Source organism: Myripristis murdjan, chromosome 11 (genome assembly GCF_902150065.1).
Source record: "Myripristis murdjan chromosome 11, fMyrMur1.1, whole genome shotgun sequence".
NCBI classification, from domain to species: Eukaryota; Metazoa; Chordata; class Actinopteri; order Holocentriformes; family Holocentridae; genus Myripristis; species Myripristis murdjan.
Genome location: NC_043990.1, coordinates 19,968,327 through 19,993,123, shown reverse-complemented (window position 1 = coordinate 19,993,123; position 24,797 = coordinate 19,968,327). Strand labels below are relative to the sequence as shown.

General features: G+C 41.2%; 1 protein-coding gene across 2 annotated transcripts in view; it reads right to left on the bottom strand.

Annotated features, from left to right (window-relative positions):
* vps50 (VPS50 subunit of EARP/GARPII complex) overlaps positions 1 to 24,797 on the bottom strand; it is a 118,234-nt gene that overhangs the window by 78,810 nt on the left and 14,627 nt on the right. For both annotated transcript variants that reach the window (XM_030063729.1, XM_030063730.1), the window contains exons 5-11: positions 20,474 to 20,527; positions 11,320 to 11,390; positions 10,153 to 10,270; positions 9,807 to 9,842; positions 8,786 to 8,868; positions 1,901 to 1,943; positions 227 to 325 (exon numbers count right to left, since the gene is read on the bottom strand). In XM_030063729.1, the coding sequence (XP_029919589.1) occupies positions 227 to 325; positions 1,901 to 1,943; positions 8,786 to 8,868; positions 9,807 to 9,842; positions 10,153 to 10,270; positions 11,320 to 11,390; positions 20,474 to 20,527 (504 nt within the window). The remainder of the gene's footprint in view (positions 1 to 226; positions 326 to 1,900; positions 1,944 to 8,785; positions 8,869 to 9,806; positions 9,843 to 10,152; positions 10,271 to 11,319; positions 11,391 to 20,473; positions 20,528 to 24,797) is intronic.

The following is a 24,797-nucleotide window of genomic DNA, read 5'->3' as shown; positions in this document are numbered from 1 at the left end:
AATAACTAGATGGAGGTCAGACATCATAAGGAAAAAAAAAAAAAAGAAAATAAGTTCCATCCATTAACCTAGAAAAACAGGCAAGTCCAAAAGCAGGATAGACAAAAACACCAAGACACAGAAACAAAGTGACAAACGCAGTGAGTGATCATAATGAGCGGGGCATCACGTTCAGTCACGCCCAGTCAACGCTGTGACCCTGTGGAAGAGCCATGCCACCACTGACCTGTGTCTTGCCCAGAAGCGTGTAGGCCAGCTGGACCTTGGTGTAGTGCGAAACATCAAAGTGCTTACAAGTCTTCGACAGGGCGACATCCAGCTGCTCCTGGAGCCAGAGAGAGATAGATGACAGAGGCAAAAAACGAGAGGAGGGATGAGAAGAAAGAGGTGAGGGATTATCAACGTTAAGACCAGGGATTTAGATATAGAATAGATGTGAAAGCACTATACAAGGCCAAGGGCAGGTAATTGTATGTGTGTGTGTGTGTGTGTGTGTGTGTGTGTGTGTGTGTGGTATAGAAAAAAACAGTTACAAGGAAAGTGAGAAAAGGAAAGTGGCAAGCACAAGGGATGTGTAAGTTCTCAAAGTCATAGATAAAGTAGCAAAGGAAAGCAGGAAGGGGTGGGTGGGCAGTGAGGGCGAAACACAATGTTGTCACTTCCTATTTTCTATGCCAGACTGAAAACCCCATCTGTTCACAGTTTTACCAAACCCCACACCCCCCTATCTGCATCTCAGGATGCCTTGTTTTTGAAAACCTCCACTAATATCAAAGTATTAAGTCCCGCGAAGTGACTATCTCAATGTATAAATGTAACTGCAACATTGTGTAATGACAGCTTGTTTGGCTGTGCAGTATATGATGGAGGAATAAACGTCAAATAACTTGAAAAATGCATAACAATTATTTAAATTCAGAACTATGAGGGGTGATAGTGACTGTGTGCTTCATTCAGTGAAATTATATGCGATGCCCAGTGGCAAACAGCACATACTGTACCGTTAGGAGGAAAAATCTACTTATGACACATTCTTTGCATATTTCTATTGTGCCATCCCATTCTGAGAATGCTAATAATGACACATCATTGTAGTTATATTTGCTAGAAATTGCTTAATTCGGTTGACTGGCTGGCTGTATTTCCACAGAGAGATAGGGCAGAGGGAGAATCTTATGCACAAAGAGTAGTGGGTGAGTGTGTGCGTGCGAGTTTGTGTGTGTGCGTTTGCCGGAGAATGTCATAAAACACAGCAGTTGAGAGCTTAGGGAAGCTACATGCAGGGCTGCCCATCACTGGATTTTATCCTCTATCAGAACTGTGAAGCATGTCAAAATTGGGGTGAATATGTCTTCAGGTTACATGGTTTGTGTATGCATGCTCATGTTTCTGGCTCTTGGTGCTCTCAGATGAGGGGAATTGGTGTTTCCCTCATCCCCTCACACACTTGCGCATTCACAACATCATCCTTATAGCTACACATACATATGGCCACCTCTGTGTGTACATGTACCAGTGTATATGTGCGTAAACGCATGCCTAGATGCTTTTTGTGAACAGACAAATCTGCTCGGTGCAGAGAAAATTGCTTTGCATTCCGTTCATCACACACAGCTATCAAAGCACAGCTAGAGATGAACCAGATACAATTTGCCATGCTTGCTATGTTCGCTGTAATGACTTTTTGAATCTGTCAATATTTGACAGACATGGGATGAAAATGCCGAACTACCAAAATGTCAAAAGGAAGGCTAATTTGCCTCATTTAAACAAGGGCTCCGGGAAAATCACAGGGTCTCCATAAAATATTACACAAAGACAAACATGAAAGTCTCTTCACTAAAAGCACTGTCAAATAATGGAATTAGAAAAAAAAAAAAAAAAAAAGGGAAGCACATACCTCTATTTGCTCGAGAGTGTCTTGTAGTTTGGAATTCAATTCGCTGTGGAGGAGGAAAGAAACATTGTTGAGTATTGATTTGTCAGTGATGAACCACAATATGACACCTAATTGCTGGTTCATATTACAAACTCAACTGTCCTTACATCCCTGAGCAAGAGTTCAACCTCCTAGACTTGCAGGTTTGCCCCTCCAGCAGGCACTGGACAAGAGGGGGGCAGCACAATAACTGATGGACGCATTTCAATAAACATTTTGGGAAAGCAGGTGTTCATTTTCCAATTTGTTGTTTTGTCTTCCTGCTGGGTGAATCCACCGTAACAAATGTGTTTATGAGTGCGTGTATGTGTGTGTGTGTGTGTGTGTATGAACAAGACTATCACAGGTACAAAACACCTGCACATGCATGCAGAGCGCGAGATTTTGCCTTATCCTGGGAACCAGCGAAAATGCTTTCAACTCCTACGCTGAGAAGTAGCAACAGAAATCCGATCTATTTCCTCTCCCCTGAGATGCCTATTCAGTTCCCTTGCGATTTCCCCCACGCTGCGCCCATTCAGAATCATCCTCACTTCCACCGTCTCTATCATCCCTGCTTCTCTGCCTCCTTTGCTTGGGGTCTTTTTCAGGTCAGCCTGCTCTTATGTTGTTCCTTGTGCGACCGCAGTTGCCCAAGGGAGAAAGTGTCCTTAACAAATTGCTAATTAAGCACCTTAGCTTCAGTTGGGGATAGAGAGAGGAGAAGGGAGAGGGAAAAGAGGAAATAAGATTGCAGAGTGTCTTTTACAGAACAGGTAAAAAAAAAAAAAAAAAATTAATATACCATTCTAAAACAAGAGGCAGTTAACCCTTTTTGTGAGCATAAGAGAGAAAGATATATATATGAAGAGAGAGGAAGAGAGAAAAAGTGGAGAGAGGGTAAAGTATTAGAAGAGAAGAGAGCAAAATAGATAGGAAAAGAAAGAAATATTAGTGTTTTACATCATCAAGGGAGTGAAAGTATGTGCATATGTGCATATGTGGGCATCTCCTCTCCATATACTGGCACCCCTCCATGATCAGACAGAATGCATAAATAAGAGACGAGGAGGAAAACTTAATTAACAATCTGTTCCAGGCAACAGGAGGATTGAAACAGCAGGAGTAAAGTGTGAGTCATAGGCGTTTGTGTGTTTTTTTTCCCCCTCATTTTCAATTTTTTCAAATGATAGGTAGCCTACCATTGACGCCTTAGGGCATGAGTCCTCCATGGTGGGGCACTGACTTGTTCACCAGGCAAGGTGAGAATACCTGGGCGATGCTCACGCTTTATAACATGACATAAGCGGTGTGTTAAAATTCTGCTGTTATTGACATTGTGACAGCCTGCAGTCGTGACAAGCTTCGACAGCCGCAGTTTCGTGGGAGACAGGGAGGCGACGAGGTGGCGGGAGAAGAAGAGAGGAGGGACAAACAGGAACAACAATCAAAGTGATTGAACAAGCGGGGGTACGGTGGGTACAGCAGAGGGGCGCTGAAAGGCTCTGATGAGAGAGCAGAGGGGAAAAGAGGAAAGTGATAGACAGGAGGAGGCAGCAGTTACTCAAAAGCAGGTAGACTGCTGCTTTGACTTTTCCCTGAAATGGGGGATTTTATGTGACAGAGACATTTTGTCTGTGGCACTTCTAGTGCAGTTCTCTGAATTACAGGTGGAAGGTAGAGAGAGGGAGAATGTACAAAAATAAACCCTCAAAGCCTCCACTGGCCCACAGCTAAAACTCTGACTCACAGCCCTTAAAGGAATACTCCAACGTTTTGACAAGAAAACATTCCGACTTCCCCCCGACTGCAAATGTTCAATACCATTTTTCACCTCTGTACATTCAGTGGTTTGGTTCCCATAGCATTTCATGTTCACTTGGCATAAAGACTTGACATCTATGGGAGTCGTTAGTCTAGCTCCGTCAAAGTGAAAACATAGACCTTACAGCAACTCCAAAGCCGTCTTACTTTCACAGCGATCCGCACACCACTGAAGGTGTGCAATGTAAGTACGGTGTAAGTGCCTTCAGTGGTGCACAGATCACTGCTACAGACGGAAGGATAAATGTGTTCAGAGGTGACAGTTCAACCGTCTAACGTCTTCATCTAAAATGACTCTCTTTTTTTTTTTTTTAATTCCAAGATGTGTATTTCAAAGACACATTCTAAATGATGTAAAAAAGGCAGCTTTGGAGTGGCTCTATTTTGTCACTTGACCTGAAGTCTTCATGCTAAGCTGGGTCACCCTGGTAACTCACCGGATAAGTGCGTGTAAGGTTCACATACGTCAAAACAAGCTGTTGCACCACTTGAGCTACACAAGCTGTTTGCTTACATAGTTCAAAAATGTAGACTGACTTCTGCAGGTCAAGTCATTATGATAGAAATACTTGTTCATATGGGGTAAACAAAGGCGATGTGATGCTGAATAGGAGTATTTAAAAAAGACTACCCTAGAGGAAAGTGTACTTTGCACGATGCCTTGTTGCCACCAAAAAAGGAGTTATGCAAAGAGGATAATATGAATTAATTCTGCAAGATTCTCGTCAGAATTGTCCACCACTGCTACTTGCGTGCACAAAAACAAACAAAATGACATCATCAGTTTTCATTGAGTGCCCTCTAACTGAAACGTGTGACATTGCAGCAGACAGCGCGGTATTAAAACATCTTCAGCTGCACATTTTGTGCGTAAATGTATTTTGCTTGGAGTAGGCTACGTAATGGCGAAATGAGGTTGCAAATGAGACATACTACTGCAACTGATAAACATGAAGGCAGGCACCACACACACGTGCACACACACACACACACACACACACACACACACACACACACAGAGGCACACCATGCTAAATTTAATCATGTGTAAATGAGTTTCCTTGCGAGGTCTTCCTCTGAACCCGAATCAGACAAACTAAATGAAAGAAAATGAGTGTAGTTTTTGATTTAGTTTCATCTCCATAGAGACAGATAAGAGAGGCCAGAATTCAATTTAAAAAGAAAGAGATGTTGAGTGAGAGAAAAGTAGAGGAGGGATTTGCTAAGTTCCAAAGACACCCAGAGGGCTACCTGCTCTCTCTAGTTTCCCCCTCACAATGTATAAAGGCCTCGAGGACAAAATAAGAGCTCCTCTCAAAAAAATCTACACTGGCACACAATCACACAATCACACAATCACACAATCACACGGAGGATGGTGCCTCCAAAATAATACTAAGACAACAAAGGGGAGAAGGGAGAGGGAGCGTGGCTCTGAATGCATTTGTGAGCTACTGCAGTGGTTACAGCGTCCTATTGGACAGCCTGTCTAAGACTGTTTGTGTGTGTGTGTGTGTGTGTGCGTGTCTGAATTTATGAACATCAGTGACAAAGAAATTAATGTAAGCCGCCCTCTGCCCTTTTTCCCCTGCACTTTGATCCTCTTGAGCATGCAGCTGAACCATGCTGTCCTTCAAATAGATTAGGATGCCCTGATAAACTACTTCCCTCAATACTAAGATGACAATTATCCAAAGTGGATATGGGGGAGTTTCACCAGGAATGACATCTATGATTTATATGACATCCGATACACAACAAGAAGAGTATTCTGAGCTGCAGTGAATTTTGATTTCTTGTGGCTTCTTAGTTTTAGGAACAAATATCTGGAAAGTGTCCATGAGGATAAGTTTAAGCAAAATCTTTTAAAAGCCCAATAAGCATGTTTTGTTGGTGGTGGTTGTTGTTTTACTGTTCATAGAACAAATTACCAAATACATATGTGGGGAATTTTTAATGTTCAGTACCAATGACGTGACTCCTCTCCCAGGTGATGAGATTTCTGACTTTCAAAATTTAACAAAATGTCCCTGCCCACTTGAATTTCATCATACTCCCTATTCCTCATTTTGGAGCAGCTGACTCTTCTTAGTTGTGCAGCATCACCATCATAACCATAATCACCGCAAAGAACACCCTCTGAGATGTTATTGCTAGTGAAAGTGATGGGATGAGAGTTTGCAGATCGCAGACGGACCTGCACATGGGAATCTTTTGTCTGCCAGAAAGAAACAGAGATCCAGCCTTTATTGTATTTGGCTAGCCATTATGAGAAGTTTAAAAATTCTGCTCAACTCATCTTGGCCCCATCAGGGTACAGAAACTAAACCCTGTTACACAAAATGTCAATTTTGGAAAGAAAAAAAAAATCAGTCAAACTACCGCAATGCTATACTGCATTACACCCAAATGGCATTTAAATGGCATTTATCAGGCATAATCGAGTAGCAACATCAAATCATTGCTATCTTTTCCGATTAACTCTCCCATTAATTCTCTCACAGATTACAGATGTTCATGTCCTTTCTGAAAAGGATCACAATGCAGTACAGAAGATCCAGGCTAGATTGTGCTTGACACTCCTTTACCCCTTTGTTGTTCTACCGCCATGACAGGGTTCATGGGTTATGAGAACAGCATTGACATGTGGGGGCCCAAAGCGGCCCAGCAGCTTCCCCTGGGGACCGCCTGATGAGAATGGAGTTGGGCAGTGTATGAGGCTGAGTAAGTGTTTGCTTGGAAAAACAAGGCTGACTTTTAAAGGGCTGGCAACGGGGACAGGAGAAGGGCAAAGATAAGGGGCAGGCCACGGAACCTGGATGTACAAAGTAGTGCAAGCAAATGCACAGTAATAGAGTTGAATCAAAGTGCAAGAGGCCAGGCAACAAGCTTCTTTGAGAGGGCAATGGTCAGAGGTCAGAGTTGTGGCAAAGAGTTCAGGCAGAGAAGCTAAATACAATGTGGATGCCAATGTTGCCATGAGTATGATGGATGCGTAACAAAAGATAAACAGCGTGGTCATCGCTGTGTCCTTGGGAGTTTAGCTGACAGTGTTCCAGTGGAAGCCAGTGCTATGACTGCTTTGTTTGTACAAATGCACCATGCCTTAAGAGAAACCATCTCTGTCATACAGAAGTAACACAGCAAAATGCATCAAACTGGTGAAAACGATGATTGAAACCAATGAAAAAAAAAACAGGGTAATATTCCCTAAGCTAACTTGAAACATACACGCACATCTAAGCCAAAAACAAGCAAACAATGAAACAAAGAAATCGCTTGCACACTGCAGGGCTCTAATTTAATTTTAAATTACTGCACCAAAATCACTGTGACGTTTCAAGCATTTGCTAAAAATGTCATAACATTGGTTATGTGAATTTTGTATTTCACACAACAATCTGACTTTTCAGCTCTGCGTCATACAAAGGTCTCCAGAGAAAGAGGCACACCAGCTGCCCAACACCACAGCTAGATCCTCCTTTGCAACAGGAAGGGTTGCTACAGTGGGATGTTGTCCCACATACTCAGTTAGTAACAGATTAAGTAAAGAAGGAGCCATGCAACTGTGTAGCATTTGAACAATGCAGGCCAGGGAGGCCAGTTAAATAGTGCCTCAGTACAAGCGAGCCTAAGCAACAATGAAGTGCAGACAATGAACAAGATTTTAGCTCCCACACACTTTCTCAAGCAACGTTCTGTCTGTGCCTGTGCATGGCATATAGGGACAGGGCAGAAATATCCCAGTGGGGACATTCATCCTTAATTAATCCCTAATCTATACAATAGCACCCACCTACCACTGAAAATTGAGCACCATTACCCAGTAAATCATCTCTGGTATTAAACTCTTTCTCTGTGTGCTCAAGAGAACAACCTTACACAAGGGCGTGTACACACACACACACACACACACACACACACACACACACACACACACACACACACTTCAATACCCCTGGTGCTTTGTAGCACATTTTCAACTCCCACTCTTCCTAAAAATAAATAAATAATTAAAAAGGCTGTGTTAATAAGTCAGAGTTGGAGGTGGCAAGGAGAGGAGAGAGCTTGTTCTTGTGGCAGTGATGTTTTTTCCATTCAGCCGTTGCCTGTCAATGTTATGCTTTGTGGTGATGTCACCTCAGGTTTTTCATCTCTCCACTGGCTTTCTTGACTCCCTGTTAGCTGCTGATTGCCTGTTTGTGTTGGTTATTCAACTGGTGCAGGGTCTGGCTGTATGTGAGCACTGCCAAGATGAGGATGATTAAAACTGTGGCATTCATTTGCCCCTCTGAACAGTGGCTCACAGTTGCTCCTATCCATCTGTCTTATTTGTAAGCCTACATGCATCTTTGGCCCAGATGTCTTGCTTACCTGCCTTTGTGTGACTGTCCACCTGTCTAAATGACTGCCTCTCTTTTAATGTGTTTTTCTATCTAACCATCTGTATGGCATGCACGGCCAGCTGCCTGCCTCACTATGTTTTTGTCACGATAAACTTTCAACTGAACATCTATTTTAGAAATAAAACACTTTCACAGTAGGAGATATGCCAGCAAAAAGGTGCTTAAACCAGGTAGCCGACTGTGTTAAATATCTCGAACACAAACAGTGGATGAATTTTATGTGAGCAGGTACATAGCGTCACATAACTTCTTTTTCTGCACTTTCGTCTACTCTAGAACAGCCTCCACAAATTATAGCGTTTAAAGTACCCTGAAGTGAAAAAACAAGTCCTTCATAAGAGTTCTCAGAACTAAAGAAACAGGCTACACGCTTAAGACAAAAATGCTCAGCAAAAACCTTATGAAACATGTTTACTCTCCAATCTGCATTCCAAAGACATGTGATAGTTGAGTGTTTGACTACTCTGAAGGAGATAACTGTTCACAATTAGACTATGCTTTTTCAACTCACCAAACCTGAGGAGGAGTTGCCACTGGAGATTTTCAGACTAACAATATTAAATTAAATCAAATCATATATAAATCTAAGACCAGGGTAATCCCACCTGAACAGAAAAAAAAACACAACACAACATACCTGATGCAGCTGTAGTGTTTGAAGGTGCTGGCGGCCTTCTGGCACTCCAAGCAGAGCTGGATTGCACCTGGATAGTCCTCCTCCTATCAGATACACAGCAATAAGGTCAATTACCGTGGAACTGGACATTTTACTTGTTTTTCAAATATCATACAAAGGGGTTACAAAATACCATATTAAAGGGTAATCATAACCAGCCATACTTAAAACATTTATAATCACTATGCTTTGTGCGGTTTCTGTGACTTTTCCTCTTGCCCTGACCAATCACAGGTCATGACCAGTGGGTTTGTTCTGTTTGACCTCATGTTGAGTTTTGCCTGATCTGGTTATGTCCTTTGAAATGTCCACGGCTGCAGGTACTGCTCATAAAGCCAAGGGTTACAAAAAAAACGTTAGTCAAATCCATTACAAATGGTACAGCTGAACTCGCAGCCTCCTTGTATTGAGCAGAGCGGCTGATATGCCTTCATAAAAGATAAGGTGAGGTCAAAGCATCCCCCTATTTGTGTGGGATTAGCGTTCAAAGCAGATTCCCCACCGTTTGATGAGTAACCTGTGATCATTAACACCTCTATGTATGTATGTGTGTGTGCATATGTGTGTGTTAATGATGCATCAGTTGATTCAAAAGCCTCAGTTGCAGGTAAAAACAATCCTGTCGGTGAATTTGATATGGGTTGTTGATAAGTTAGTAAAGAGAGAAGTAGACATATTTAAAGTTTCAGTGTATATAAATCTGTCTCTTTGTCTCTTTATTCCATAATCTATCATGTGAGAGTCTGATTTAATTTTTTAGAAAAAACACACAATTGGTCTACAGTCTATTGTCTGATTCAACAAGACTAGCCCAGATCATGACCAGTGTAAAAATGAAAAAAGTTTTCAATGCACCTAAAATAACAGTGGGTTTGAAATTGTGGATTGGCCAGCCATTAGTCAACAGTGGGGCAGGCTTCAGGAGGATAAATTGTGGATGGGTTCCTATCACTATGTGTGTATGTGTGTATGTTTACAATACCTCAAGCATCTCGCTGAGTCTCACGTCTGTTCTTTGCTGTGAGGGGAGGAATAACGAGAGGAAGAAGTGAGTACATGACGTTATCGGAGGCAAGGTGCAAAAATTTAGTAAGGACTTGCATAGCAGTAGTTACAAAGATACAAAGAAAACAAAAATACTAGTCCATGCATGGACTTGTTGCAGATTATTTTAATGACAACACTATATATGACCGACATTTCAGCAGACGTCACATGAAAAGAGTTGCAGACAATCAAAGGACAGTCTTGGTTTCACTACATGATACTGCTGCTATTAAACAAGCTAGCTGTAATATAGAAAACAAATATGCACATATGGTTATTACCAGGGTCTTGATGGTCCGAAGCGACTTGAGCAAGCCTGTCAGCAGCTGTCGTCTCCTCTGATTGGCTAGCAGGCCCAGGCTGGCCTCGGTGAAGCCCTCCTTCGCCACGCTAAGCTGCCTGCACACAGGAAGCCAAAGGGCAGCAGGAAGCAACAATAGCAATGGAAATGTCATGACAGCAGTTTGATACAACATTGTTTATCAGGTATTTAAAGTGCCTCATGTACTGGTGGAAGTATTACTGGACAAGCCAAAATGAGTAGATGTGGAAAATACTGATCTTATTTACATTTTGTATCAGGCTATTTGTCATTACTTGTGAAAACGCTGTAAAAAGGCTTTCTTTATGAACAGCAGCCATGTGCATTTGCTTACATCAACACATACATCATGCTTGAGGAAACAGAAAGTGAAAGTGAAACAAATGCACTTCCTCTGACCAAAGCTAAAGAGTTTTTCTGGAAAAGGTGAGCATCCTCCATCATGCGTATACAAAAAGACAAACACTGAGCAGGACAATATCATCAGAAAGCTATGTCACACACTTATCATTACCACAAACCTATGCTACCACCTAAACACAACTTGTCCATGGATATGACTGACGCATGCAAAGGTATCCAAGTATCAAAAAGGATACAAGAATGATCAAAACAAGTCAGAATACTTTGTTTTGATACAGGGCCTTCAATTTAAAAAAGTGTTAAAACTGCACTGTCGAAACCCTGATAAAGTTGTCATCAGAGTTCAGTTAAGCTAAAAACAGCTATATTGTATTATATATTCTTATAATCCAAAGTGTAAAGAAATCAGGATATAAAATCCAGGTCATGTTGTCAACCACTGTATCATTTAAGATGTACTTTCTGATTGTTTAACAGCAACAACAAGAAAAAAAATGTCCTAAATTACTGAAACCCATTTCAAGGATGTAAAAAAAACAGAATTATTCATAACTTTGTCTGTCTAGAATGAGTTCAATTCAAATTAGGTTAATATGCAAGCCAACTATGACACAATAATAAGGCTGTACTGACTGATCAAAACATCTGAAAAGAAAAGAATGGTTATCATTGGTACAAGGAAACAGTCCTCAAGGTTCAGTATGAATGGGCTATTTCTGCATGTGAGCAATCAGTTAGTTAACGATATATCACTTTCACCCACCTCCTTGCATTAGTGCAGATGACTGCTGCTAGCTGTAGGTTGGTCTGTAATGCTGTCACTCTCTCCAGCTCCTGCAAATAAGACACAACTTAGCTATGAAAATGACAGCACATTAGACAAACAGCAGGCATATTCACGGCAAACCTCTAAAAAATGTTAATGTTGTGCATGTTTCATATTCCCGGGGGTCCTTTGCCGTATGGAGCAAAAGTCATGCATGCATTGTTGTAACGTTAACTAACAGCCCAGAAACCATTTTCTTTCACGCTGAGGGCATAGAGGCAGCTGTGGGGAGCACACATATCATCAGACTGGTTCATTTACAGTGTTGCCTATGAGATATGTCTCTAATGATTGAATCTACTGAGCAAATCACTCCTCCCATCAAGTGCTACACAGATAGGAACAGCAACACACACACACTAACTCACACATTATGTATTTGGGTATTTTCCTCCAAGGAACCTCCTGCTGTGGCCATTTCATGAATATAGATAAGAGCAGATAATGTTATTAGAGCAAGACCATGTATCATCAGTGCCCAGCTCGATGGGCCCATTCTTTCAAACACATAAGAATCCTGACAAAAACCTTTATTTCTGTGAGTCGTGACTGCTAAGTACAGATCAATGAGCACTTTTCTCTGGAGTTCAGGGACAACGTTGCTTCGAGGATTTCTACAAACGGCAAACACTGAAACCAAAATTCTGACAAATTACAGAGTACTCATATTCTGAAGTCCCTTCTTTTTCACTTTTATTTCCCTTTTCTTAATGTGCCAGATGTCCTGCCTGAGGTGGAAGACGCCTGTTCCACGATCGTTTTTATTTGATGCTCCACCAGCGCTCTCTCTGAAACAGATCTTTTATTCTCAAAAAACATCCTCATAACACTGTCAGATATAAAACAACCACTTAGTGATAGAATATAGTGCAGAAAAAGAAGTTTTCAACGGTGATAAAAAAAACACACAAAGTAGCAATTCAGCTGTGGAGACTCAATCAATGATCCCATTCAAACTGATCTTCCCTCATGATCTTGAGTGTTGATGCAGACCTTGACAAGTCCTCAGAACTGTGTGAAAGGACTGATTCACTAGCTTTCGCTTTTCTCTGGGGGAGACACTCCCCGGGCGGCTTCTCTGCTCACCAACTATGAAATTGAGGGTTCTAGATAACAGCGGCATGCTTTGATACTCTTCATCCAGAGAATTGGTTTTATGACGATATTAAAAAAAAAAAAAAAAAAAAGATAAGATAATGTCCTTGTCAGGGTGAAACAGGTCACCAAAGAGTCTAATGTTTGACACGCTGTATATTCAGACACAACTGTATTGATTTAAGCTGTACATTGTTTCTGAGAGTCAGCTGATGATAACCTGAACTTTATGAACTATATAGTGTCTATCTGTGCTGCACTCCACTGTTTGTTACTCAAGTCAGTGGGACTAAATTAAATTATGAATATCATAGTCAAGATTACTTTACTTTGTGTACCAGTGCAACTCTCTTGTTAATGCCCTTTCAACTCAAAAAAGATCATATATCGACACCCTAGAAAATTCTAGCTTCTCTGAATACTTCATATGCATCAGACTGGACAATTTATTAATGCATGAGGGCACTGTTGTGGCCTTTGTACACTCAGAGGAACATTAAGGTCTGGCCTCAAGAAACGCTCTTGCCCGTTAAGCAGGGTGTGCTGGCTGGGACTAAGCTGATTCACCAGGTCCAGCTAAGAAATAATTTAAAGATTGAACCCAACAGACTGACTCACACAGCGGAAGCAGCACAGTCACACCATTAGCACCCACATACCTCTAACAACTCAAAGGCTCTACTATGGGTAGCCGTGGTGCTGAAATGAATCTAAATGGGTCTAAAGCGTGAATCATAACCCATTAAAAAAAAGCTAACAACTGTGCAAAGTGATGTGGTTTTGAGCTGTTTGTTGCACAGGCTTTCTTTTTCTTTAAAGTGGCAAAATCCCCAATTTCTTACCTTGCCACTATCCTGAAATTAATGAACCTCTAAGCTGTGAAAATGAATCAATAACTAACTGCATAACACAGAGCAACGTAAGCTGGTCCAGTGCAGTTCAGCAATATTTCAAAGTGTTATTGAAATAGATGTGCACTGAGGACTAAGGCCAGTCAATCTTCTCTATCTCAGATAGGTGTTTGTAGACCGAGGAAAGACCCATTTTTATCCCACATCCATCAGAAGCTAATCTCCTATACTTTACCAGACAAAGAGGCACAATCTGGCTTGCACTACAATACTTTTTATTAAGGTTGGATATATAGTATATCATATACACTATCTAGGTAGGCACTTGGCCTATGATCTAATAATAAAAATCAAATAATACACAGCAACAAATAATAAAGTTTATTCATATAGCACTTTTCAAAACAAAGTTATAAAGTGCTAACAATGTCAAAAAGGAATTAGAAAGTCCAGTCAAAGAGATAACACAAAGGAATAAATAAAAACACACAAGGCAACAATGATAAAGTGAGTAAAAGTCAAAGATTACAGAGAGGCCTTTCGATAAACATAAGACTTGAGATGTTTAAAAAATGATACTGACTCTGCAAGCCTGAGGCAAGTTGCTGCAAATAGCTCTGAGCAATATGAACAAAATTAAATATCAGAGGTTTTTTGACAAAGTACCTCAATATTGATATTGTGACAACATTGTTGGGGTGACTGCTGGTGCTTTCAAAAATGCCTACAAGCTTTGAGGGCTAAAGCCCGCTCACCTTTAGTCTTTAGCCTGGACTAAGCTGCAGTCAGAGGGGTCTGGCCAGAGGCTCACACAGGATCAAATGTTAAATGTTCAGAAACATTCACTAGGAACTGGGCCAGGCAGCACATTACATGAAGTCAATAAAATCTCAAAATTACTTGAGAGATGACCATCAAGACACTATATGCTTGATGGTCACTCACTCACTCTCAAGAAATGGAAATGTTTTTTTTTTTTGTTTGTTTTGTTTTGTTTTGTTTTTTTGGTTTTGTCCTCTGTTCTTTCTTCAAAACATGCCTCAAAATGGCTTGAAAATATATCTTGCACTCTCTACCTCCAGCCTGATCCCACTGTGGGGAGCCTGGGCACCTGACCGACTGTTGAGTGGGTGGTCAGGCACTTAGTACCTTCCCAATGGGATGGAGCCACTACCATTGTCTCATTGTCTGCTCCTTGTATACTGTCTGCATGCGAACGTGTGTAATTAAAAAAAAATGGAAAAAATTACTTCCACAGGAGACAGGCAGCAAGTGAAGAGAATCACACAAACAAACCATGAGGATATAGGCTCGTTTAAGCACACATGCATCCAAGCACCCGCACACGTGTGCACACACACACATTCACGCAAAACACACTGAGCGCTCACTACAGGATGTAGCCCGAGGCTCCAATTTGTTATGTGCTCTAAGCTGTCCTGTCCACCTTGCCCGTAAGCTACACAGGAATCTGACAGACACAGGGCTCATTCAGCTTCGCTCCTGTAAGAGGAGATAACAATACGCAAAGGAGAAGTCTGGCAGCTGGTCAGTTGATACCCTTCAGTGGAAAGTGGAAGATAAATACCTGTCATCCATGTTTGGGATTGAAAAACCAAAGTGGAGTAAGTCTTAAGGTCAGTTTATAGTCTGGCGATTTGTGGTGGCTATAATCACATTTTATGGTCGGTCGCCACGACATTTGGTTTCTACGTCAAGTGATGCCATTGCCGTCGTTGTTGCGCTCATCGTTAAGGCTTCAGCTGACTTGAACCTTGACCACATTGCTCCCTCAGTTGAGCATTCTTCCTAACGTCAAAATAATTTTCATCTCATATGACAACCAAACCAGCAGTAATGGAATATCAGATATCGTATCTCATTTGTTGAGAATTTAATAAATGAAGTTGTATGCCTGCCTACAGGGCACACAATGGGAAAATTAGAAGCTGAGCAAATTCAGAGCAACTGACTGGATCTTGGAGATACGATCTGTAATTGCTCATATGTTTATAGTCTACTTAGTATGTGTGGCAGCGTCAGAAATTAAATTGGAGGTACGATGGCATGTTGGCAACATTGTAGCGATGTCTTTCAGGCAAACACAAATCGCCAGGCTACAAACTGACATTTACTCCGAATTTCTTGAAAGCAATACATACAAAGGTACAAACACACTATTTTTTAATTCAAACGTATACCCAATATAGAACTGAGGCTATTGGCCAACACTGATTATCAATACCATACAAATTAGCATACAAACCCTATATGTGGACACATTCTGCTTGGAATTATCATATTCACAGAAAAATTAAAATAATGAACAGTGCCTTTAAAATTAATGTGTCTGAGCTGGGAAACAGAGACCCTACTCTATAGCTTGCATAGAAAATCGAAAATAAAAAGTAATTATGCCATTCAGTCTTTTACTAACAATTTTTCATTAATAGTATTATAAATTAAGTTCCACTTAGCTGGATATATAAGCATCCAGTGACAGACAGAAATAGAAAGTAATAGTGTAAAATGCAAGGTAAGGCTAAACAATTGTGGGATCCTGCTTTCTTTAAATATATATTAATTTAAGTCTATTTTATTGTGCCTGCAAAGTGCAAAATCTCCATGTCATGGCTGAGATCCAAGGCTGCTACCTCACAGGAGACTGCTGCCATGAGAAGGAAAGGTGCTTTTTGGCTCCAGTCCATGACACTAAATGTAGTCTCAAATCACAAAAAAATGTGTGCATCTGTCTTCAAGTTTTAAGTTTTTAGATCATTATGGTAAATCATAAAAAACTAAAAGTTCATAGCTAATTCGCACCCCAGTCCCTTTGCAGGTGAACATACAGTGGTTGCAGCTTACACACGAAATAGCATTTCCATGACGCCAAAGGATGTGCAACAGGTTTGATGCCAAACCTGCTGACTCTATCCTTCTAACTTTAACATCGTCCTGACCTTAACCCTGAGTTCAGATTCAGATGTCCTTAGAGATGTCTTTTAGTTGATTATACTGTCATCAGCTACGTCATAATTACAAGGCCACATCAGACTGGATGACCAAAGTTTAATATCACTGATACCTAATCCAGCATTTTAGGTGAATATCAGCAATAACAGACTGGTGCATCCCTGAAACACAAACAGGTAAGAGGCCCAAGTCAAGAATAATGTTACAATACACACCAACCTCTATGAAATCTACATACACAGAAGCTGGTATGGGAGATGAAGGTCATGGATAAAGAGATGTTTAGGCGCTGGGGAGAATTCTTTTTTCAGGTTACCTGTGCATATATTCATAATAGGTCTGACCCGCGACCTCGCTGCACATTGATTATGCACTGGCTCCCTGTTGCCCTTCAGGCCACACTTTCTAATGATGCCTCTGTTAGAGAACTGCCTGAAACCTGCTTCTGGTGGAAGGTGAAGGGAAAATAACAAAACGATGGCCTTTAGAATACAGACATACACACACACACACACACACACACACACACACACACATACACATGCAGGGACACACACTGGGACCTGATATGATTTTGCACACTGCATGTAGTAGGGTTTTTTTCTTTCCATACTTTCACACAATTACCGGCTGTAAAGGATATGTGGGTCTATTCACGTCAACACACATTACCCATGCCGTCACACCCCTTTCCACTCAATTCAGAATTTCCCAAGTGAAAAAGACGCAAGACCCTCATTTCCAAGGCAGGTAGGACCGCCAACACTGGACAAGTTATGAATCCCTTTATAAAGGGATCACTGGGGATGTGTAGACAAAGGCACTAACCAGCATTTCAGAAAATGGCAAGAGCTTTCAGCGGATTATAATTGAATACCAGTCCAAGTCTGTTCCTCTGCATTGGTGTGACTGATCTGATAGTATATCTGAGGGCTACCTGCTGCAAATTCATTACTACTTGAACTCACACAAGGCAATTTCTCTTTCCTGTCCTTCAGTGTCCCTCAGTTCAGCCACTCAATTCTAGACTATCGCTGTTTTAAGTGAGAGATAAGAGAGCAGCCATTTCAAATCACCCCATTGGCCATTTAATGGATCCAGCCATTTAAATGTGTCATACCTGGAGCAGATAGAGGATAATGTTAAGAGTAGGCGGCATGTCAAGAATTTCACACTTGACAGGCTGACTCAGTTATAGAGGTGCTCTACAGAAAAAAAAAAAAAAAAAAAAAAACATAGTAGGTGGAAAATGAGGTTGATCAAAAAAAATACTGTACAGTCAGTTCCAGTCTCACATTTTGATTGGCTGGGAGATATCTCAGTACTGGCACTCTGGGTATATTTCAGTATATGTATCATTCAGCTTTGTTTACCTTCAATATCTGTAACTAAGCTGATATAAAGTGACAGCTATGGAAATGTATCAGCTGATACACAGTAACAGTCATTTAGATGGAAAACAAATTTTGGAGAGTAATTTTATGAGCAGCTAATCACAGAGGGGGGAATCAAGATCAAATTAATAATTACGCAGTGGTATAACAGAAATAACACATTCTAATACATTCTAAGTCGAGTTGTAGTTATTTGACCATTTGAAGATGTTTTAATGACAAAGGGGACAAGTGGAGCGAAACCATTCCATGAAAATGTCCACCACAGCATAACAGACCCAGCGGACCCTCTCAGTATAGGGGTCAAGCATCCAGGCCTATAGCGTCCTCCTAAAGGACGTCACACATGTACTCACCCACTTGTCTAGAATATGGTGAAGGATGACTCATCTGTTCACAGCACTTTTTTCCACATCTCTGTGGAACAGCGTCTATGGATTCTGCACCACTGAACTCTCAAATGTGCATTTATCTTTATAATGAGGGAACTCTCTTTCACTCCTTGATCCAAAATAGAGGTCAACTGGGCCCGGGCCCTAGTGCATGTGACCGCAGCATATTAGTACCAATATTACACAATATAGCACAAGCTCAAATGTATTATTGCTAAATGAATCATTTGATCAAGAATCGGGGCTGAAATGATGATGACTCCAGTCGCTGCCAGAGAGCCAAATCAAAGAAAACACCTGAAGTAAAGGTGCTTGCCGGTTGTCATCAACAACTTAATTACGAAAAAAGCCAGTGTCCTCTTATAAGAAATGTGACTGCAGCCCAAGTCTGTGTGTAAACTTTCAACTGAGGCGGGCTGGTCACACGCCTGACCCTCCCAACCCTCCTGATGTGTGCTAGAGGATGCCATCTGTCTCAAAATAGAAGTAACAGAGTTCAGGTGTAGGCCACAACAGCAAAAGAAGAAACACTCACTGTGAACATAAATAGTACACACACTCACATACACACACTCACTGTGCACATGGGATGATGGCAAGTACATACTATTTATGTGGCCACTACTGTGTTGAACAGCGAGCAGTGAAGTGTACAAGTGAGCCATAATTGTGCTCTGTGTCAGTCTGTGTGTGTGTCACTGAGTCAGTATCTATTTCTGTGTACACTTGCGATAAAATACCTCAGAGGAGATAAAAGGAGCAGGAAAAGGAAAGTGGTGGACAGAACAAAAGGAGTGAAATTAGTAAAACTATTATAAGCAGTATGCATATTCGACACATTTTCACTTTCAGTAAGAAGGTCAGCACACATTCCCGTTAGAGCTGTGAAGAAAAAAAAAATCAATATAGAGTATTGCAATACTACTTTTCATAATTGTATCGATTCTCCAGCCTCCTGTATTGATACATATCATTTAAGTAGGGCACATCATTTTCATTTGATGTTGTGACATCTACATTTTAGTGAAGGATTTTAAGAAATATGCTAACTTTGCTTTAACAATTTGGAATGCGAATTATGGAATAAACGACTTTGTCACCTGATTTATCATTGAATATACTGTATAGTTGATTAGTAAAATCAGGTGTTATGCAGTATTTGCATTTGTGTTCAGTTGTATTTCAAGCTCTGTTTAAACATTGTCAGTCAATTCTGTGTTGTATCCCAATGTATGGTGATATAAATCGCACTGTGAGCTATGCATCGTGATACATAATGTGAGATTCTTCGATATCCAGCCCCGATTCCCATATTTCCAATTGCCAGCCCTGTAATCCACAAAGGATAAAGCATGTTGGCCAATTTTATATTTTAGTGAGGTACCTACAAATCAACTGAAAAGCACTGGGTGTGAATTCTTGTCTTTTTGAATGTCAGGGACCCATTCAATGTGAAAAAAAAATGCCTCCCTCTTCATTTCACAATCACAATGGTGGACATGGAAACTGAAGTGACCTCCAACTCCATAAGGCATTTGCAGACCAAACGGATGTGGGCAAAGGAAGGAGGTCAACGGAAAATGACCCCAAAATCCCTAGCAACGCCTACTAATAAGCTCTGCTGTCATTTCCACTCAGCAGTGTCATGGGGAGAGTCATAAAAGTAATGGACAATTTACTATTCATAGGCTGGCCTTATGATGGCTTAACAATAGAGGTAATTTCACTGCAATTTCGCTATATAGTAAGTTTTCTCACAGCTGCCAATCATTTACAGGATCAAGGATTACTGACACAATGCAGAGATAGCATACAAAGTGACCCGCCATTCCAGATCTGACAGGATAGTGAATTACAGTCGCCTGTAATTCCCTGCCTGTAATCCTAGACTGTTATGGATCTGACCGAAGTAGGCAGAATAATTGCTGCACTGAGATAAAGGCATCTCTCTCTCCCATACACACACATTCACACACAGGTTCATTTCAGTTCATTTCAGTGTCACTAGATCAAGTCAAAAAAAGAGATTTTATGGACTTGGGCTGAGTAGAGATCTTAACGAAAACTAGGTTGTCACTCCTGTTTCTTTCCCTACGGATGGAGCCAAATCCCCTATTTCCATGGTTACGAAATTCTACTTTATCTGGTTGGCAACTGGCACAGGAACACATCCACTCTTACCCTGATAGTATCAGCACAGCCAGACGTCCATTCATAATGGGAAAAAAAGTTGCTATTCTGAAAAACCAGGTGACATAACTGATCTGTTTTGGAATGTAATTACAGTGCCCTGAAATCCCGCTTAAAGTTGAATTGCCGGGCCAAGAAAAGAAAGAGCAAGACTGTGCTTGTTCGACGTGGCCATGAGTTGACATCGGAAGCTTACCTTGACATAAGCGGGTTGTTTCTCCAGAATAAGATCGGCGACCTTTTTAGAAACCTACAGAGAAAGAGAGAGAGGGAGAGAGAAGAAGAAAAGGGTGAGTAAAAAAAAGGTGAAAAGACATTTTGAAGTTGTTCCCAAATGTCACCCGGCAGTAACAGACTGAGCTGTGTTATCTTGCCATCAAGTATGGAGCAGGAATAACAATCACTGATCTCTATATAGCACAGCATACCCCAAGCCTTTCTAAGAGACTGCCTACCCTTTTCCCTTTCTTTCAATTCCTTCATGTCTTTCTTAATGGAATTACAATATTCTCATTTCTTTCAGTGCAAACCATCCCTGACCCATTCACCCCCACGCATTGTTGTTCAATTTTCAATTTTTAACTGCTGAGTATCATTATTCTTCCTTAGAGCATTTTACCAATATGCTATTATGATTCCTCCAGTTAAGGTGACACTGTAAGTAATTGTTTAAAGAGCACGTGCCCCTGCATGTGGCATGCTGACAGCATGGTAAATAAGATCATGAGATCAGACTGACCCCCTGCTATACTGCTGTCCAGCTGCTTTTAGTGCACAAAGCAAATGCATAAGAACACAGAAGGTCAATGAAAATTAAATGGAAACACAGTCTCACCAACACTGAGACACCATACAGTTAGGTCATACAGAATGGATGAGGAGCTGCAGTTAGATCTGATTGCTGACTCCCGTTTAAAAAGTATAATGCTTTCTAAAAGCTTAAAAAAAAGAACAAATAAACAGGATTCAATCATGAACTGCAGTCTAGAGGATCTCTTAAAGCACTGTGGTTTTACGCTAGATGTAGTATGTGTGAGATCTGCGGATGAACAGTTAAACTAATGAAGGTTGTGATTAATTTGTATTTGACCTCCCAGTCGGGCATAAAAATTAGTCAGCCAGATTAATGTTGAGCGAAGGTAATCCACATTAACAGCAGGTCCCAAGTGCTATAGGAAGTGATGTTTATACAAAATGACATTGTACTGGTATACTCTATGGGACCTTAGTTCTGTCACTCATTAACACTATCTGCCAATCATAAGCCAATTTGAGTATATTTTTCTACACTCACAAAAGAATCACATTTTCCAGACCCTGCAAATGCATGAGCTGGAAATTCAACGCACAGCTCATTATAATGAAAGGACAATGTCAGCTATATACTGTACACAAAGAGCACGGCCATCAGGGTGACTGAAGGGCCTCAGGCAGCTAGGAGACGGCTGTTAGGCTACAGAAAGACATGCAAGTACTCAGAATAAATGTGGCTAACTACCTCTCCCTTACATAAGGTTAATAATCTCTCTCCCATACACATACATTAATGCACACAATGAAACATACACAGAGAAACATACAAATCTGTGCATCTCACTTACAAACACCAACCACTTGTTTGACAATATTCAAAGCACAGTGAGAGATGTTGTCATATCTGCTCATATGGAGGAGACAGGGGACAGGGCGTGGATGACATTTCAACATGTGTTAAATATGCATGGTGGCCAGCTATAGAGACAGAACACAACAGATGGTGAGTGCAACTCAACTGAAACCGCTGTTCATCCCACAACGTGTGTTTGTGTGTGTGTGTATGCATGTCTCTGTACACACACTTCTGAATGGAGGAACAAGATGGTGAGGGAGAAAAAACAACACAAGGGGATGAAGTGACAGAGAAAAGTGATGAGATCCGGCAAAAAAAAAAAAAAAAAAAAAAAAAAAACACTGCACATTAAAAAAAAAAAAGCCTGGCGTACACTAAAAACAACCTACTGCCCTCAGCTGAGAGGTACAAGCCATTATTCACTCCCTCCCACCATTCATAAAACATCCCAAAAACCCTAGCGCCACCTTTTGGTAATCCCTGACACCATAACACTCCTGAAATGGAGTAAGAGATTGCATGCACACATGATAAAAACACAGCTGTGAGTTACCAAACCCACCAGCCAGAGCCAACAGGTTAAAAACATTAGTTCTGGCTCACCTTAAGCCTCAGGTGAACAAATTTAAGGCTAAGTGTGTAGTGACTAGGTGTAACAGTGCACTGACACTCCCAGTTGGAGCAAAAATGAGCGGTAGGATCATCAAAGCAGGCATCCTGCATGTAATGTTTAGTCAGTGCTGTAAATGTTGCGGAGAGCTTGCAGCTACCATATGAACAATCATCTATTCAGTCACTTGGGAAGATACTGACTCCTTTTTTTCTCCTCTAGAGGCCTAGACAAGACAAAAAAAAAAAAAAAACGCAGGAGAGGAAATTACTGTCACGAGACATTACAGAAACCTTGAACACACCACACATTTTTGTTAAATTAACTGCTTAGCAAGGAAAAAGGCACAGCTGTGCGTATGGAGCAGTAATATTTATCTAGCAATAGCTTATTAATAAGCAGGTTGGACACTATATAAATATATGTTGGGCCCATAATAAATATGAGACATTTGCTACTTCTTGCTGGTGTTTATGCAGATTTATGACTCAATTAGAAAGCTTAATTAGCTTGCACTAATTAGAAAGGGGTTGGTAACAGCGACAAGTATCAAGTAGATACTGTAAGTGACGGTGAAGGTCATTCACTTTCTGGTTAATATACCAAAACAGAATAGACTGACCAGTGAGGCTATCCACTGGTAACAACAAGCAGTCAGCCCAGATTCACGTTGAAGTCATCTTTCTGTGTGTGTGTGTGTGTGTGTGTGTGCGTGCGTGCATGCGTCTATACAATTAATTGAACTTTCATGTAATGTGATCTCTCGCCCTGATGTGCGCTTACACACTCACACACGCCACAGCAAGTGAGCTTCAGCCTCATTTAAACACAGGGGGGAATTTAGCAATCAGACAGAGTTAGGCAAAGGTTGCATAAGCATTACAGGAACTGATGGAAGGGAGAGGAATCATTACTGCAGCGGCAAAAGATAGCCTTCGTTAGCTTTCAAGCTGCATTAAATATTGGATGTATTCACTGACACTATTAACACTGCCTCCTCCAGCATCTCTGTAGCTGACATTCCTGTGAAAAGTCCCTTTCAAACACATGGGAACTGTAATGCAGGATATGTTGATAGCACTAACCATTTTGCCTCCACAGGTGTGAAGCTCCAGTCTCTGTGTGTGTGTGTGTACATTAATTGGCAATGTTTGGCATGCAAGTGTGCACACGGGCATTGTGGTATTGACACGCACAGCCAGAGTATGATCGTGCACATTAATTCACACATACCCAAGTCGAGCTCCTGACATTTTTTGTATGGGCCACGGTGTCGTAGCAAGACAAGGCAATTAGGCGTGAGATGAGCCTCTGCCAGGCGTGTGTCAGAGATACCAATTAGACTCGCCTGCTGCGGCAGAAGAAGGGAGCAGTCATCCTCTTCCCCAATACCACAGCAAGTCTGTTCTATCCCACAGCACCCAGGAAGGAGAGGGCGAGGAAAACAGGGAGGGGGTTACGCCATCGGACCATTACACACACACCTCTCACAGCAGGAATCAAAGTAGAGTCAGTGGTAAACAGACTGGCGAACCTCAAGCATGCACGCTACATCTTCCTATGCAGAGACACACACACAGTTGCACATTCTCACCCACCCACTCGGCCTGTGCACGCAAGCACGCACACAGCTATGTCAAGCTGCTTTACAGCTTAACAACTTGCGTCCCATATAGATAGCGTGGGGATTCGCCACATCATTTGACAGGAGGAAAGCCATTTACAGGACAGCCCCATGGTGAGAATATGAAAGCACTATCATTGCTTCCTCACAGAGGGCTATGCTCTGTTTCACACACTGACAGCTGTGTATTGGGGTAGGTGTGTGTGTGTGTGTGCATGAGGGGTTCCTCATGTAAGAGGCTGAGTGTGTACAGTATGTGTGCGTGCACACACTGATTGCCCACCTGTTGAGATGGTGTTTCCATCACTGTATGTGCAGAATTGGCATTAGTCTTGTGAAACATGAATTTCGAATACCTCTCTGTGAGCCCGTATCACCTCTTTTAAAAGGTGTTCTGTGTGTTATTGTCAAATGAAATGTGAAAAAATATACTGTATGAAGTAATGGTAGTACAGCCAGTACCCATGTAAGCTGAGGTACAAGAAGTTTTTTTAGAGAAAGTGGAGAAAATGGAAATTCACACATATCACTGAGGTTTTGGGGGTTCTGTGTATTACTAAATATGAATATGTAAGTACATGTATATGGATATGCATCTGTATGTTAGTCTGCATGTGTAAATTTAGACTCATTTTTTTAAGATTGAGATTTTTATTTTGTCATTTTCTTTTCAAATT